Below are 12287 nucleotides of genomic sequence, written 5' to 3'. Positions count from 1 at the left end.
GCCATCCCTTCCTGACCCCGGATCTAGTTTGCCGCGGTTTGAACAGCAGCTTGATCTTGAGCGTCTTTGTTTTCCTGAGACTTCTTGTGAGAAAAATCCTTCTTTTTTTTTAACTTTCTTAAAGTTTTGACTGATTTTTGAGTGTGGGACTAGTTTAGTTTTAGTTTTTAGAGTGTCCCCTCGGGTTTTGCGTTTCCTCCCCCTTGATTCTTAGAGTGTTAGGGTGTGTTTGTGTGTGTGTGGTCTTGGGGCCTAGTGCTTGTGTTTTTTTAGTTATATGTCTGAGGCTTCCAAGACATTCTTTTCTAAATGTACCGAGTGTGGCCATAAGCTTTCCCCGGCTGATGGCCACACTCGGTGCGTTTTATGCCTTGGGGTTGAACACCTATCTTCTGGCTGTACTATTTGTGCAGCGTTCAACCCCAGGGCTATCAGTGACCTGAAGCTGATCCTGGCGGGACTCCTGCCCCCGGACTCAGCTCTGTCCTCCGGCCCCTCCGTGGTTCCTGCCGCCGCTGCGGCAGCATCCACAGACCCTTCCTTTCCTCTGGCCGGGACTCAACCTCCCTCTTCGGGCCAGGAGGATAGGGAAGCTAGGAGGGAGAAGCGCCGCGAGAAACACAAGCGGCGGGCCGAGGCCTCTGCGTCGGCCCCGCCGGCCAAGCGGGTCTCTCCCCCCGGGACGAACGGGCCTTCTCCTTCTTGGCCTCGTTCTCCATGCTTTTTGCCGGGGCCAGAGGAGGAGACCCGATCTCCCTCGAGGTCATTGAGGCGGCACTCCCGTCCCACCTCGGTGGCCTCTTCCAGGTCGACCAAAAGCCTGACGGATGCAGACTTGGACCGGATGATAAGAAGGTTCCTCCAGGCACAGCTGCAGATGGGAGTGCTCCTGCCTCCCCCCCCTCTGGGGGGGGAGCTCGACTCCCTTTTTCACCCCGATAGCTCCTTCCCCGACCCGCTTCCTGGGCTCGGGGTCTTCGGAGCCGAGTAGCATCTGAGCCGGGGGGGGGGGGTGTCGGCGCCGGTAGTCTCGGGTACTTCGGCGCCGACAGTACCCTCAAGTCTGTCGGGTCCCTTTTCTATGGATCCTAGCTCTCAGAGCAGAGAGCTGAGCTTCGGATCCGAGGTGGTCAGTGTGCCTTCGGCTCCGACCAGGTCGGAGCATACTGGCCCTTCGGATCCGACGGCTTCGGCCCCGATCTGCCCGTCTGATCCAAGGGAGAGTCGACTCTCGGATCCTAGGGGGAGCGACTCTCCTTCGGCATTCGACGTGGTAGAGAGGGTTCTGTTGATGGAATCCAGGCCCCTGGCCTTAGCTACGGCTCCACCCTGCACTCCTTCGCAGATGGGTCCGACTTCCATCACCCGGCCCCAGGGACAGCCTGCTCAGACATCCCAGGTAGTTCCCTTGTTGGAACAAGATGTGGCTGGTGAGGCCTCCTCAGACAGCCCCCCTGAGGAGGTCCCTTACAAGCGCAAGTGCAAAAGGAGGCACTTGGACTCCCCCGAGTCCTTGACTGAGGACACAGACTTGGAGGAAGGGGAAGGCTCCCCAAGATCACCCCCCGAAGACGTCTCATTTGGAGACATCATGGAGATGCTCAGGATCAGGGGGGGGTGGTCTGCCCCAAAGCCTACCTCGGAAGAGTCCGTGTTCCTGGAGGCATTTGAAGCAGGCCCGTCTACCTCTTGGGTGTCCCCACCAGCCGATCCCCTGGTAGATCTGATCACTACCAGGGCTTGGAAGGAGCCGGACACTGTGGAGCCCGTCCCTAAGAGGCCTGACAGAATTCTCAGCCCGCCTTCGGACAGGTCTCATTGGAGCAAGGGAACCCCTGTAGATGCCATGTTGGTGGCGGCGGCCTCCAAGAGGGAACTGGCCCAAGAGAGTCCCTCGGTCCATCCCCCTGACAAGGAGTCCCGGGCGATGGACCTTTTGGGGAAGCGGATGTTTACTTCAGCCACCTTCTCCATAAGGTCGCTGAACTACATGGCACATGTCATACGGCTCCAGCGGGATCTTATCAAAGAATACACCGGGTCGCCCCCAGAGTTCATGTCGGCAGATGACAAACAGGTGTACTCTACCCGAATGGACACTCTCAGGTCGATTTCCAATACTTCTATGCAGTTGCTGTCCCATGCTACGGAGGGGGCCGCTAGAGCTAGCAGAGCGGGCGTTGTACTAAGGCGACAGGCCTGGCTCCGCCACTGTGATTTCGTGGAACCCTTCATGGCGTCATTCGCTAATGCCCCGTTTGATGGTTCTGACCTTTTTGGCAAGACCGTACGCCATACCGTAGTCTAGAGCGAGAAAGATGGGAAGGCGTCTGCCGTCGGAGTCCGCTTCTCTGCTCCCCAGAGGTCCTTCTCAAAGAACCAAAAGGGACAGAAGAAGATGTGGTTCTGAAAGTCTCAGCAATCCCATTTTGCTCCGGACTCCCCGTCCTTCAGAGGCAGAGGAGGACAGGTTGGATGCCGCCTTAGAGGCAGAGGGGGGCCCGAAGAACTTCGGGTCCAGAGAACCTTTCTCTGATCGGCCCACGCAGCAACCCTGAGGGGTTACCCGACTGCTCCACTCTGGAGGCAGTCGGGGGGGGGGCATTTCTCGAAGCACCTAGCAGCTTGGGTGTCCATCACGACAGACCGCTGGGTGCTTCGGATCATATCCAGATGCTACGAGATTCCGTTTCTCCATCCCCCTCTCAGACCCAGATTCCTCCCCGATGTCCCACCCGATCAGAGGGAGGCCGCAGCTACAGAAATTTGGCAGCTGCTAGAAAAGGGAGCGATCCAGCACGTCCCTCCAGACCAGTACGGATCGGGTTTTTACTCCAGGTTCTTCTTGGTGCCAAAAAAGACGGGGGACTTAAGACCAATCCTCGACTTATCCCTGTTGAACCTGGCAATAGCCAAAGAAAAGTTCCGGATGGTCACTCTTCAATCCATTCTCCCCCTTTTGCAGGAGAACGACTGGATGTGCTCCATAGACCTCAAGGATGCGTACTACCACATCTTAATGGACAGACGATCCAGGAGGTTTCTCCGCTTCCAGCTAGGAGCCAGTCACTATCAGTTCAGGGTCCTCCCCTTTGGTCTCACCACAGCCCCCAGGGTGTTCACCAAGGTGTTAGCGGTAGTAGCGGCCCACCTGAGACTCCAGGGAATTCAGGTTTTTCCGTACCTGGACGACTGGCTCCTGACTGCCCCCACACGGCATCTACTCTGCACAGCCAGGAATTTCTTCCTTCGCTTAGTTCCCCAGCTGGGGATCACGATTCACGCTGGGAAGTCCTCCCTGCTCCCGACTCGGGTCATAGATTTTATCGGAGCCAAGGTAGACACAAACCAGCTCTTAGTTTTCTTAACCCCGGACCGGTTGCGATCCCTAAAGCTACATGTGCAGGCCATTCTTCATTGTCCGACCCCTCCGGCGGAACTGGTCTTGAGGGCCCTAGGCTCGATGGTGGCTACCATCAATCTCCTTCCCATGGCGCACCTAAATATGAGAATTCTGCAATGGACACTCCAAGTCCAATGGTCCTTCCTACGTTTTCCCCAAAGCCATCCTGTCCCTCTCAGCAGGGTTTGCAGGAGTGCCCTCTTATGGTGGCTCCGGTCTCCGGACCTCCTAAAGGGGCGCCCCTTCTCTTTCTCTATGTCCCCTCCCCTAGCCACGGTGACCACGGATGCCTCTCGCCTCGGGTGGGGGGGCATTGCTGCGGCAGGACCGTCCAAGGCACGTGGAACCAGACAGAGACCTCACTGCATATCAATATCCTGGAGATGAGGGCGGTGCTGTTAGCGTTGCAAGCACTTCAGAGCCTTCTTCCCATCGGGACGATCGCGATCCAGACGGACAACTTGTCTGTTGTCTGGTATATCAACAAACAAGGGGGAACCAGGTCCTATCCACTTTGTCGAGAGGCCATGAGAGTTTGGGAATGGGCGATTTCCACCAACCACTTTCTCGTAGCGACGCACATTCCGGGTCGGTCCAACATCCTAGTGGACAGACTGAGTCGCACCATCCTTTCCCCGTACGAGTGGTCTCGGAATCCCAATGTAGCAAGGCAAATCTTCTCCAAATGGGGTCAACCTTGTTGCGATCTTTTCGCCTCTCCTTCAAACACGAAGTGCGACACCTACTTCACTCTAATTCCCCCACCCGGGGAATCACCAAGAGACGCTCTGGTGCATGCTTGGCCTCCCGGTCTTCTTTATGCTTATCCGCCCCTTCCCCTGATGCTCAAATTTCTGCAGAAAGCCAGATGGTTGGGGTGCACGATAATCCTCATTGCCCCATTCTGGCCTCGTCAGGCATGGTTCCCTTATCTGTGGTCTCATCTAGTGAATCCCCCCTGGATTCTAGATCCCAGTCAGGATCTGATATCTCACCCCCTGGGCCTACCAACCCCGACCCTGGACAACCTCAAGCTCACAGCTTGGTTGATCCAGTTCCACTGTTAGTTCGGACTCCCGGTATCTCTTATCAGGTCAAAGCGATCCTAGTGGCGGCCCACAAGCAGTGTACTAGGAAGGTTTATTGTAGCAAATGGAAACGTTTTTCTATTTGGGCCGAACATCAGAACCTAGATCCTTTCACAGCTCTGTTACCAGCTGTGCTGGATTTTCTGTCGGAACTGTTTGATAAGGGTGCTAGCTCTTCCACAGTCAAAGTACAGTTGGCGGCTATCGCTCATTACCACGTTGGATGTGATCTTGGCCCTCTGACTTCATCCAGATTATGTAAAGCCTTCTTAAAAGGCACCTTCCTACTAAGGCCTCCGGTGAAAGAGGTGATTCCTCCTTGGGACTTCTCGCTGGTGCTCTAAGCCTTAACAGCTCCTCCCTTTGAGCCTGCTGCCTCGGTAGATCTCAAGTTCTTGTCCTGGAAAACGGCCTTTTTTGTCGCTATCACGTCGGCAAAAAGGGTTTCAGAGCTTCAAGCCCGTTGCGCCAAGCCTCCGTACTTGATTTTCCACAAGGATAGGGTATTCCTCAGGACTAATCCCTCTTTTCTCCCCAAAATTGCTTCCAAGACTAATATTAATCAGTCTGCCAGTCTTCTTCTCTAATTACCAAAATAAGGGCGAATTCAAATTACACTCTTTGGATGTACACAGACAGTTGAGATTTTATCTGCACAGGACAGCCGGTCATAGACGTTCAGATCAGTTATTTGTGTCCTTTGCTAAATCCAGTTTGGGGAAAGCTGTTTCTAAAGTCACACTATCCAGGTGGATTTCTCAGTGTATTCTCTTGGCTTATGAGAGTTCTGGCAGGCCTGCTCCTCAGGGAGTCCATGCCCATTCAACTCGGTCTGTTTCTACCTCTGCTGCTTTTCGGGCTAGAGTTTCGTTGGATGACATTTGCTCGGCCGCCATGTGAGCCGCATCTCACACTTTTATAAACCACTACAAGTTAGATCTGGTTTCCAGAGGGAGAGCATCCCTTGGCTCCGCAGTGCTCCGGAACATCCTTCCTTGAGGGCCTCCCAAGATTCAGGTAGCTGGGGACTCTGTCCCACAGGTTGATGCACAAATGAAGTTAACTACTTCAGATTAAGAAGTTGTGTACTCACCATAACGTTCCATCTGAGTAGGTAAACTTCATTTGTCAGCAACCGTCCCTTCCTCCGTCCCCCTGTCCTCTTCGGATGTTTTTTTTGGTGTTCCTGCTTCTCTGTAGGTTGTACCCGCTTTACCCTAGGCAGGTTGCGATTGCAAGCCTTGTTTTAGGCAAACTCGATCTGAGGTCAGGAAGGGATGGCAGGGAGTTATGGGTAAGGGGGAGGAGCTTGGAGCTCGGATCTTAGCTGCTGGAAACTGCCGGCTCGGATCCGATAACCCATAGGTTGCTGACAAATGAAGTTTACCTACTCAGATGGAACATTATGGTGAGTACATAACTTCTTATTAAATGACAAACTATACTATTAATTTTGTATATGGGATTTTTATATTCATTATGTTTATGTAAAAATCACGTTTTAAATGTGCATATTAATGTATAGAAAGATATATATATATATATATATATATATATTTGTCTGTTTGAGTATTTTATTGATGACTTAATATGACTGGATTACCAATTAACTAATTTGTATTTAAGAAGTGGATTGAGCAGTGTTTGTTTGTTCTGAAGAAGTTCGTTGGTATTAAACGAAAGAAAGCACTAAACTACAAACAGCAGTGTCAGTGGTCTTCTGTTTGTCCTATTTTCACGTTTTGTCTTTTACTTAGACAAGAAAAGAAGGCACATGAAGAGCCGTACTGGACTTGTCTAAAGAATTTCTTCACTATTTCAAAGTTAAAGATTTTAATGCTCCAAAGATTTCTCCCATTGCTGTCCTCTGTCCGTAATGTCCAGATTAAACCTAAAGGATGCTTATCTACATATTCCCAATACCAAGGACCACAAAAAGTTCCTCAGGTTTGCATCGGGGGGAGGGAAATTACCAGTTCACTGCCTTGCCCTTTGGCTCACCTACTGCACCTGTGGTCTTTACCAAATGAATACTTGGTTGTGATAACAACCTTCTGCAGGACTAAAGGCATTTACATTTGCTCTTACCTGCATGGCTGTCCCATTCAAGCATATTATTTGGAGAGGGTTAGCAAGGCCTTGGACTTTTGTTTGAATTATTTCAGGGACCTGGGCCTTTCAGTCATTCTAAAAAAAAAAAAAAAAAAGTCCAACGTCTTCCAGAAAGAGCTTGGTCTTCTGACAGGGGTATCTAGAAATGATTCTTCAGAGAATCCTCCTCCTAGAATTCAAGTTTTCCTGTCTGATCTTTAACTTTGATAATATACTTTGCCAGAAGGCAGTATCAGCCAGAGAAGTTTCTCAGACTACAAAGCTACATAGCTTCCTGCATTCTGATGGTGTCTCTTGCCTGTTTGTATGTTAATAGGTTCCACTGATTCCTCATAAACAGGTGGCATCAGCACATCCAACCTCTGGAGACCAAGAGTTACATCCTCTTGCGGCAGAAAACTGGTCTTATTGTAGATGGGACAGCTCCAACTCAGCCTAGGATTGCCATTTAGAGTAGCTGTGCCCATTTGTGACCCTTACCATTGTCTCCTCATATCTGCCTTGGGGGTGGTGGGGTTCTGTGTGGGCAGGCTTCCAGTTCAGGAAACTTGGGACCTGAACATGAGGAAAAAAAACACGTACATGTGAAATAAATGCTTGTTGTTATCCTGGTATTGAAAGCCTTCTGCCAGATTTGTGAAAAATGGTCCTCCAGATCCTAACACATAACATGACTGTGATGTAGTACATAGGGGCTGTCTCATATCTCCTATGTAGACTGTGTGTGCAAGCTTCTCAGATAGCTATTGCTGTAAGTAAGACTTGTAGAACAGACTACATATGTTTTCAAGTATTTGCTTGAGGACAGGCTACACAGATCCTGAATAGACCCTCACAAATAGTTGTTGAACTGGGTTGCCTTTCTAGGTTTGATCAATACTGTTCAGTTTTAGCCTTCAAACAAGTTTTGTACCAGCTAAATGGAGAACAGCTACAGTCATTCCCCTGCATAAGGAAGGCCATTCCACAAACCCAGGCAGTTACATAAGTCTGATCAGCCTCATATGCAAAGCTATGGAAAAATCTATCATGGAACTAATCAGTAAGGAGTTAGAGAACCTCCATTCACTGGACCCATCTCAGTGTGAAGTCATCAAGGGCAGGTCATTCTTAATCAACCTGGTGGACTTTTCTAAACAGGTCACCAAGGCAATAGATGAAGGAAAAATGGTACATGCCACATACCTCGACCTACCCAAAGCTTTTGATGAAATTCCACACCCAGGCATAATAGAAGTGCTAAGTAAACTGGGAATAACCCCCATGTCACCCATTTGATTGCCAATTGGCTGATGGGTAAGAATGCAGGAAATCAAAATAAGGGAAGTTACTTCCAAAAAGAGACCAATCACCAGTGGAGTCTCCAAGGGTTCTGTGCCATGGCCTCTCCTATTTGGCATCTACCTTTCTGAAGTAAAAGCCAATACCAAAAGGCTCTGGCTGACTAAGTTTGCAGATGACTGCAAGCTAGGAGCAGTCATTGAATCCCCAAATGACCGGACCATCATACAAGAAGTTTTGTTTCAAGTAAATAATTGGTGCCAAAATCATGGACTGAAACTGAAACTAAATGCCAGAAAATGCATTATTGCAGCATTTGAGAAGTCATCTACCCTAGGGAAGTACAACAGTGACAGTTTGCCACTAAGAATTGATTCAGTTGTTCAGGACTTGGGAACCTGTGTGACAGTGACCTAATGTTTGACCATCGTGTCCATTGTTGTAAGAAAGTCCGGCTATGTGCTCTGTAGCACAGCTTATAAACAAAGGGATTATTTCTTGATCTAGGAATGTCATTGCTCCCCTTTACTCAGCCCTAATTATGTCAACCATTGCTTATAATGCCTTCTTTGGCACATATTTGTCTAGATTTATGCAACAACTGGAAAGCCCACAGAGATACCTTACTAAAACAATGCCAGGCCTAAACAGCATATTCGAATCGGCCGACTCAAAGCCCTGTCAATATACTGTCTATCCTACAGACTGCTAAGAAGTGACCTGTGTCTGGCATACAGGTCATCCTCTGACCCAGTACTGATGGATTTACTGCACATCAAGTCAAATGGCATCATAAATACTTTGTCTAGGGATCTAAACAACTTCTGCAATATTAGCAGACTGGTTTAGTGGGACAGGTATATCTCGCAGAGGATACTGCTGCTCTGAAACAGACTCGCCATCCATATAAAACAAAACAACTCTCTGTCCATATTCAAGCTCAACTTGGATCTGTGGATGAGAAATAGAAAATTTACCCTAGGACTGCCCCCTGTACTAATGGACAGAGGCAGCTCCTAAATTCTTTATACCAAGCATTGTTCCCCCTCAAGTTATCAATGGTATGATCCTAGTTATTCTCATTATGGGTAATATATACAGTGGATATAAAAAGTGTACACACCCCTGTTAAAATACTAGGTTTTTGTGATATAAAAAAATGAGACCACAATAAATCATTTCAAAACTTTTCTCACCTTTAATGTGACCTATAAACCTGTACAATTCAGTTGAAAAACAAATCTGTTAGGAGAAAAAATATAAAAATAAAAAACGTACAATAAGCTGGTTGCATAATAAATTCCTTTGAATCGTCCCATCAGCCTGTCTTGTGTGTCTGCAAGGAGTCTCTACTTTGGTGGCTCCACTCCTTGGAAGTCGCTCAAGGAAGTTCATTTGTTCTTCCTTTCCCAAATGCCAAGTTGACCAAGGACACCTCCCAGTTGGGGTGGGGGAGGCGCTGTCTGTGCTGGATAGACCAATGCACATGGTCACCCCAGGACACCAGATTTCATATTAGTGTACTTAAGATGAGAGTGGTTCTTCTATCATTGCAAACTAGACAGCTTTCTACCTTGTGGGGACTGTTGCAATCCAAACAGAAAACATGTCAGTGGTTTGGTACATCAACAAACAGGGAGGGACCAGGTCTTACCCCCTATGTCAAGAAGCAATGAGAGTGTGGCAGTGGCAGCTGCTACTAACCTCTTTCTGGTAGCAACTCATATTATTGGGGAGTCCGTCATATTAGCTGACATGCTCAGCTGAGTGTTATTGATGCCTCACGAGTGTTCCCTGTATCAGTCAATGGCAGACACTATCTTCCAGAAATGGGGTCATCCTTGCTGCAGTCTTTGTCTCCCCTTTCAACAACAAATGCAGCAGGTATTTTGCCTTGATCCCTCCTTAGGGACAGTCCCCCAGGCATGCTGCTGTTCATGCTTGGCCCTCAGGCCTGAATGCATAGATTATTTTCAGCTTTCCACTGATGAGCAACATCTCCCAGTACAAGAAGCAACCAAGATAAACATTGACCTCCCTAATTTCCTATTTTATGAGCACATGTATTTGCATTTATGGCATAACATAATTATATAACTTTATGCCAACATTACATTGTACGTACTTCCTGTAGTACTTTCTTACATACTGCATCGTCTACTTTTCTGTCTGTATATATGGAATGCATTGTTACCTGCTTCAAGCTTGATTTTCTTGGTTTGCTCCTGACTGTTTATTGGCTGTGCATACTTAAAATTTATACCGTGTTTTATTCTTGCTTATTGCACTCTATTTAATATTTTGTGCAAATATTTTGAAGCTGTTCCACTGTTTTATACTACAGTTTATGGTGTAATGATATATTTTGTGATGTCAGTTTTACTAGGATGTATCCTTTAAAACAAGACTTTCCAACATGCAAGCAGGTAAGTAAATACACACACTGAAAGCAGCGACTTGGATTTGATATATATATTTTTCATAGAGAGCTAACCTGTAGGGCATCAACTGAAGAAGGCCACTGCTACATTGGAAAGAGGAGACCAGTTAGTTGTTACAAGCTGATTATAGTCATCAAAATGATATTGCCTTTGGGTCTCAGAGCAATAGTCCCACTAGTATTTTACTTGCACACCATATAACAAAAACAGGCAAGTAATCATGTACAGTCACCTCTAAGTGTAATGTTATTGTGAGAACTGGTAAAACCCATTCAGTAGGTGCTTTGTGACCAGATTTGTGTTTGCAAGTTGAAGTTAGAAGTTGTGCTAGCTCAAGTAGATAAATCTCAGAGTTAGAGAAGGGGGCCGGTGTGATTTGCCCAGTTGACATTAATATTGCCTAAAAGCATGAGTTCAGAACTGATGTTTGAAAATGCTACGAAGTAGTGTGTTCTGCCGGTGGTGGTGGTGGGAGTGAAATGGGAGCTTGGGTAGTCTTTACAGCTTTTGTAATGGAGACTTATGGAAACCAGAACTGATTGTCTGTCTACTGTATTTGGTTGTTGATTTTGGTTAGGGTATTCCTTAAGATCAAGTTCACTCCCTCTGCACCTTTCTCAGATCTGTCTTGAGATAAAGATATATTTAGGAGAAGTTATCTCTCTGTCATAGATGTTGAGTTTTAAGATATCATGAAGTTATGTCATGGTCAGCTGGCATGGTGAGTAATCACATAATTGTTTTATATGGTTTCTGACATCATTTAAATCTTTCATGAAGGACTGCATCAGGCTTATGGAAAACTGAATCTTGCTTTATAAGCATGTAAGGGAATAATTGTTTTAATAAATGAACCAGAGGTAAGAACTGCAGATCAGAATAAATATTTAATTTACATCCAGCCTAGATTTAAGTCCTGTTTTTGAATGCCTTTATGTTAGTTACCCTCCCAACACACACACAAAAAAACATACTTTTTTGCATGCTTTTAATTCATAACCGGTTTCCATCATTGAGACTGCTCTGGCACCACAAATAGATTTTAAAGGCATCCAGCACTTTTTATGTTCTTGATATTCACTGAAGTTTGATAGAAAAAGTTTTTTTCACTAGTAAAACGTCAAATGGCTTTCTGTTTGAGCATGATGGGGATACTGCATAAATCAAGTTATTTTGTATAGAAATAAGTTTTGGATACTGTATTAACACAGTCTTTTGTTTGTGCACTTTTCCTGCAGCAAGAAGATGGAGAAACTGAATATAAATTTGAGTGGCAGAAGGTAGCGCCACGTGAAAAGTGAGTATTGCTTAAAGTTTAAACCATCTTTCAAAACTTTTCAGATGAAAGTAGTTGCATTTAATGCATTGTGTGTCGTGTTATCCTGGGACATGCACTTTTAACTTTCCCTTCCTCTCTGCGCCTGTATAAAAACATGTTTTCATATGCACACAGATTATCAGTTGTCTTTTTTAAATTAAATTCAAACAAAACGATGTGAAGGGCTAGAAATATATATGATGAAAATGTAAAGCTACATGTATCAAATAAGCAAAGAAGTGGCACCTTCATTAAGTAATATCAGAGACTTTCATTAGAAATACAGTCATTAACCTTGACCAGAGCTGTACACATTTCACCAACAACCTTTAGCTTAATAGAAAGTTCTGTATAATACTTTAAGAGATTTCCAATCAACTCACCCAGGAGGATAAATGTGTATCCATTTTCAGGTAATACATTTCTTAGCTACAGCTAGTATTCCTACACAAAAGTGGAGCCTGTGACAAGGAAATCACTTGTGTAATAGGAACTTAGAGTAAATGACACTTGTCTCCCATTCCTCCTGCAAGATTCCAGTATACAAGAACTCTCAAAAGCTACCAAATTTTGCAACTGTCATAGGTATCCAAAAAGAATAAAGCAGAATCATTTTAACAGAAAGTTGCAATAGAGTAGAAGAT

The 12287-nt window shown here is 46.4% G+C and overlaps 1 protein-coding gene across 1 annotated transcript in view; it reads left to right on the top strand.

Moving 5' to 3' along the window:
• Positions 1 to 12287, top strand: part of CIR1 (corepressor interacting with RBPJ, CIR1) — an 823643-nt gene that overhangs the window by 368173 nt on the left and 443183 nt on the right. The window contains exon 5 of the mRNA XM_044075555.1: positions 11564 to 11622. Within this exon, the coding sequence (XP_043931490.1) occupies positions 11564 to 11622 (59 nt within the window). The remainder of the gene's footprint in view (positions 1 to 11563; positions 11623 to 12287) is intronic.

This window comes from Protopterus annectens, chromosome 6.part1 (assembly GCF_019279795.1).
Source record: "Protopterus annectens isolate FY-2018-M chromosome 6.part1, PAN1.0, whole genome shotgun sequence".
In the NCBI taxonomy this organism is placed as follows: domain Eukaryota; kingdom Metazoa; phylum Chordata; order Ceratodontiformes; family Protopteridae; genus Protopterus; species Protopterus annectens.
This window is presented reverse-complemented; position numbering and strand designations above follow the sequence as displayed.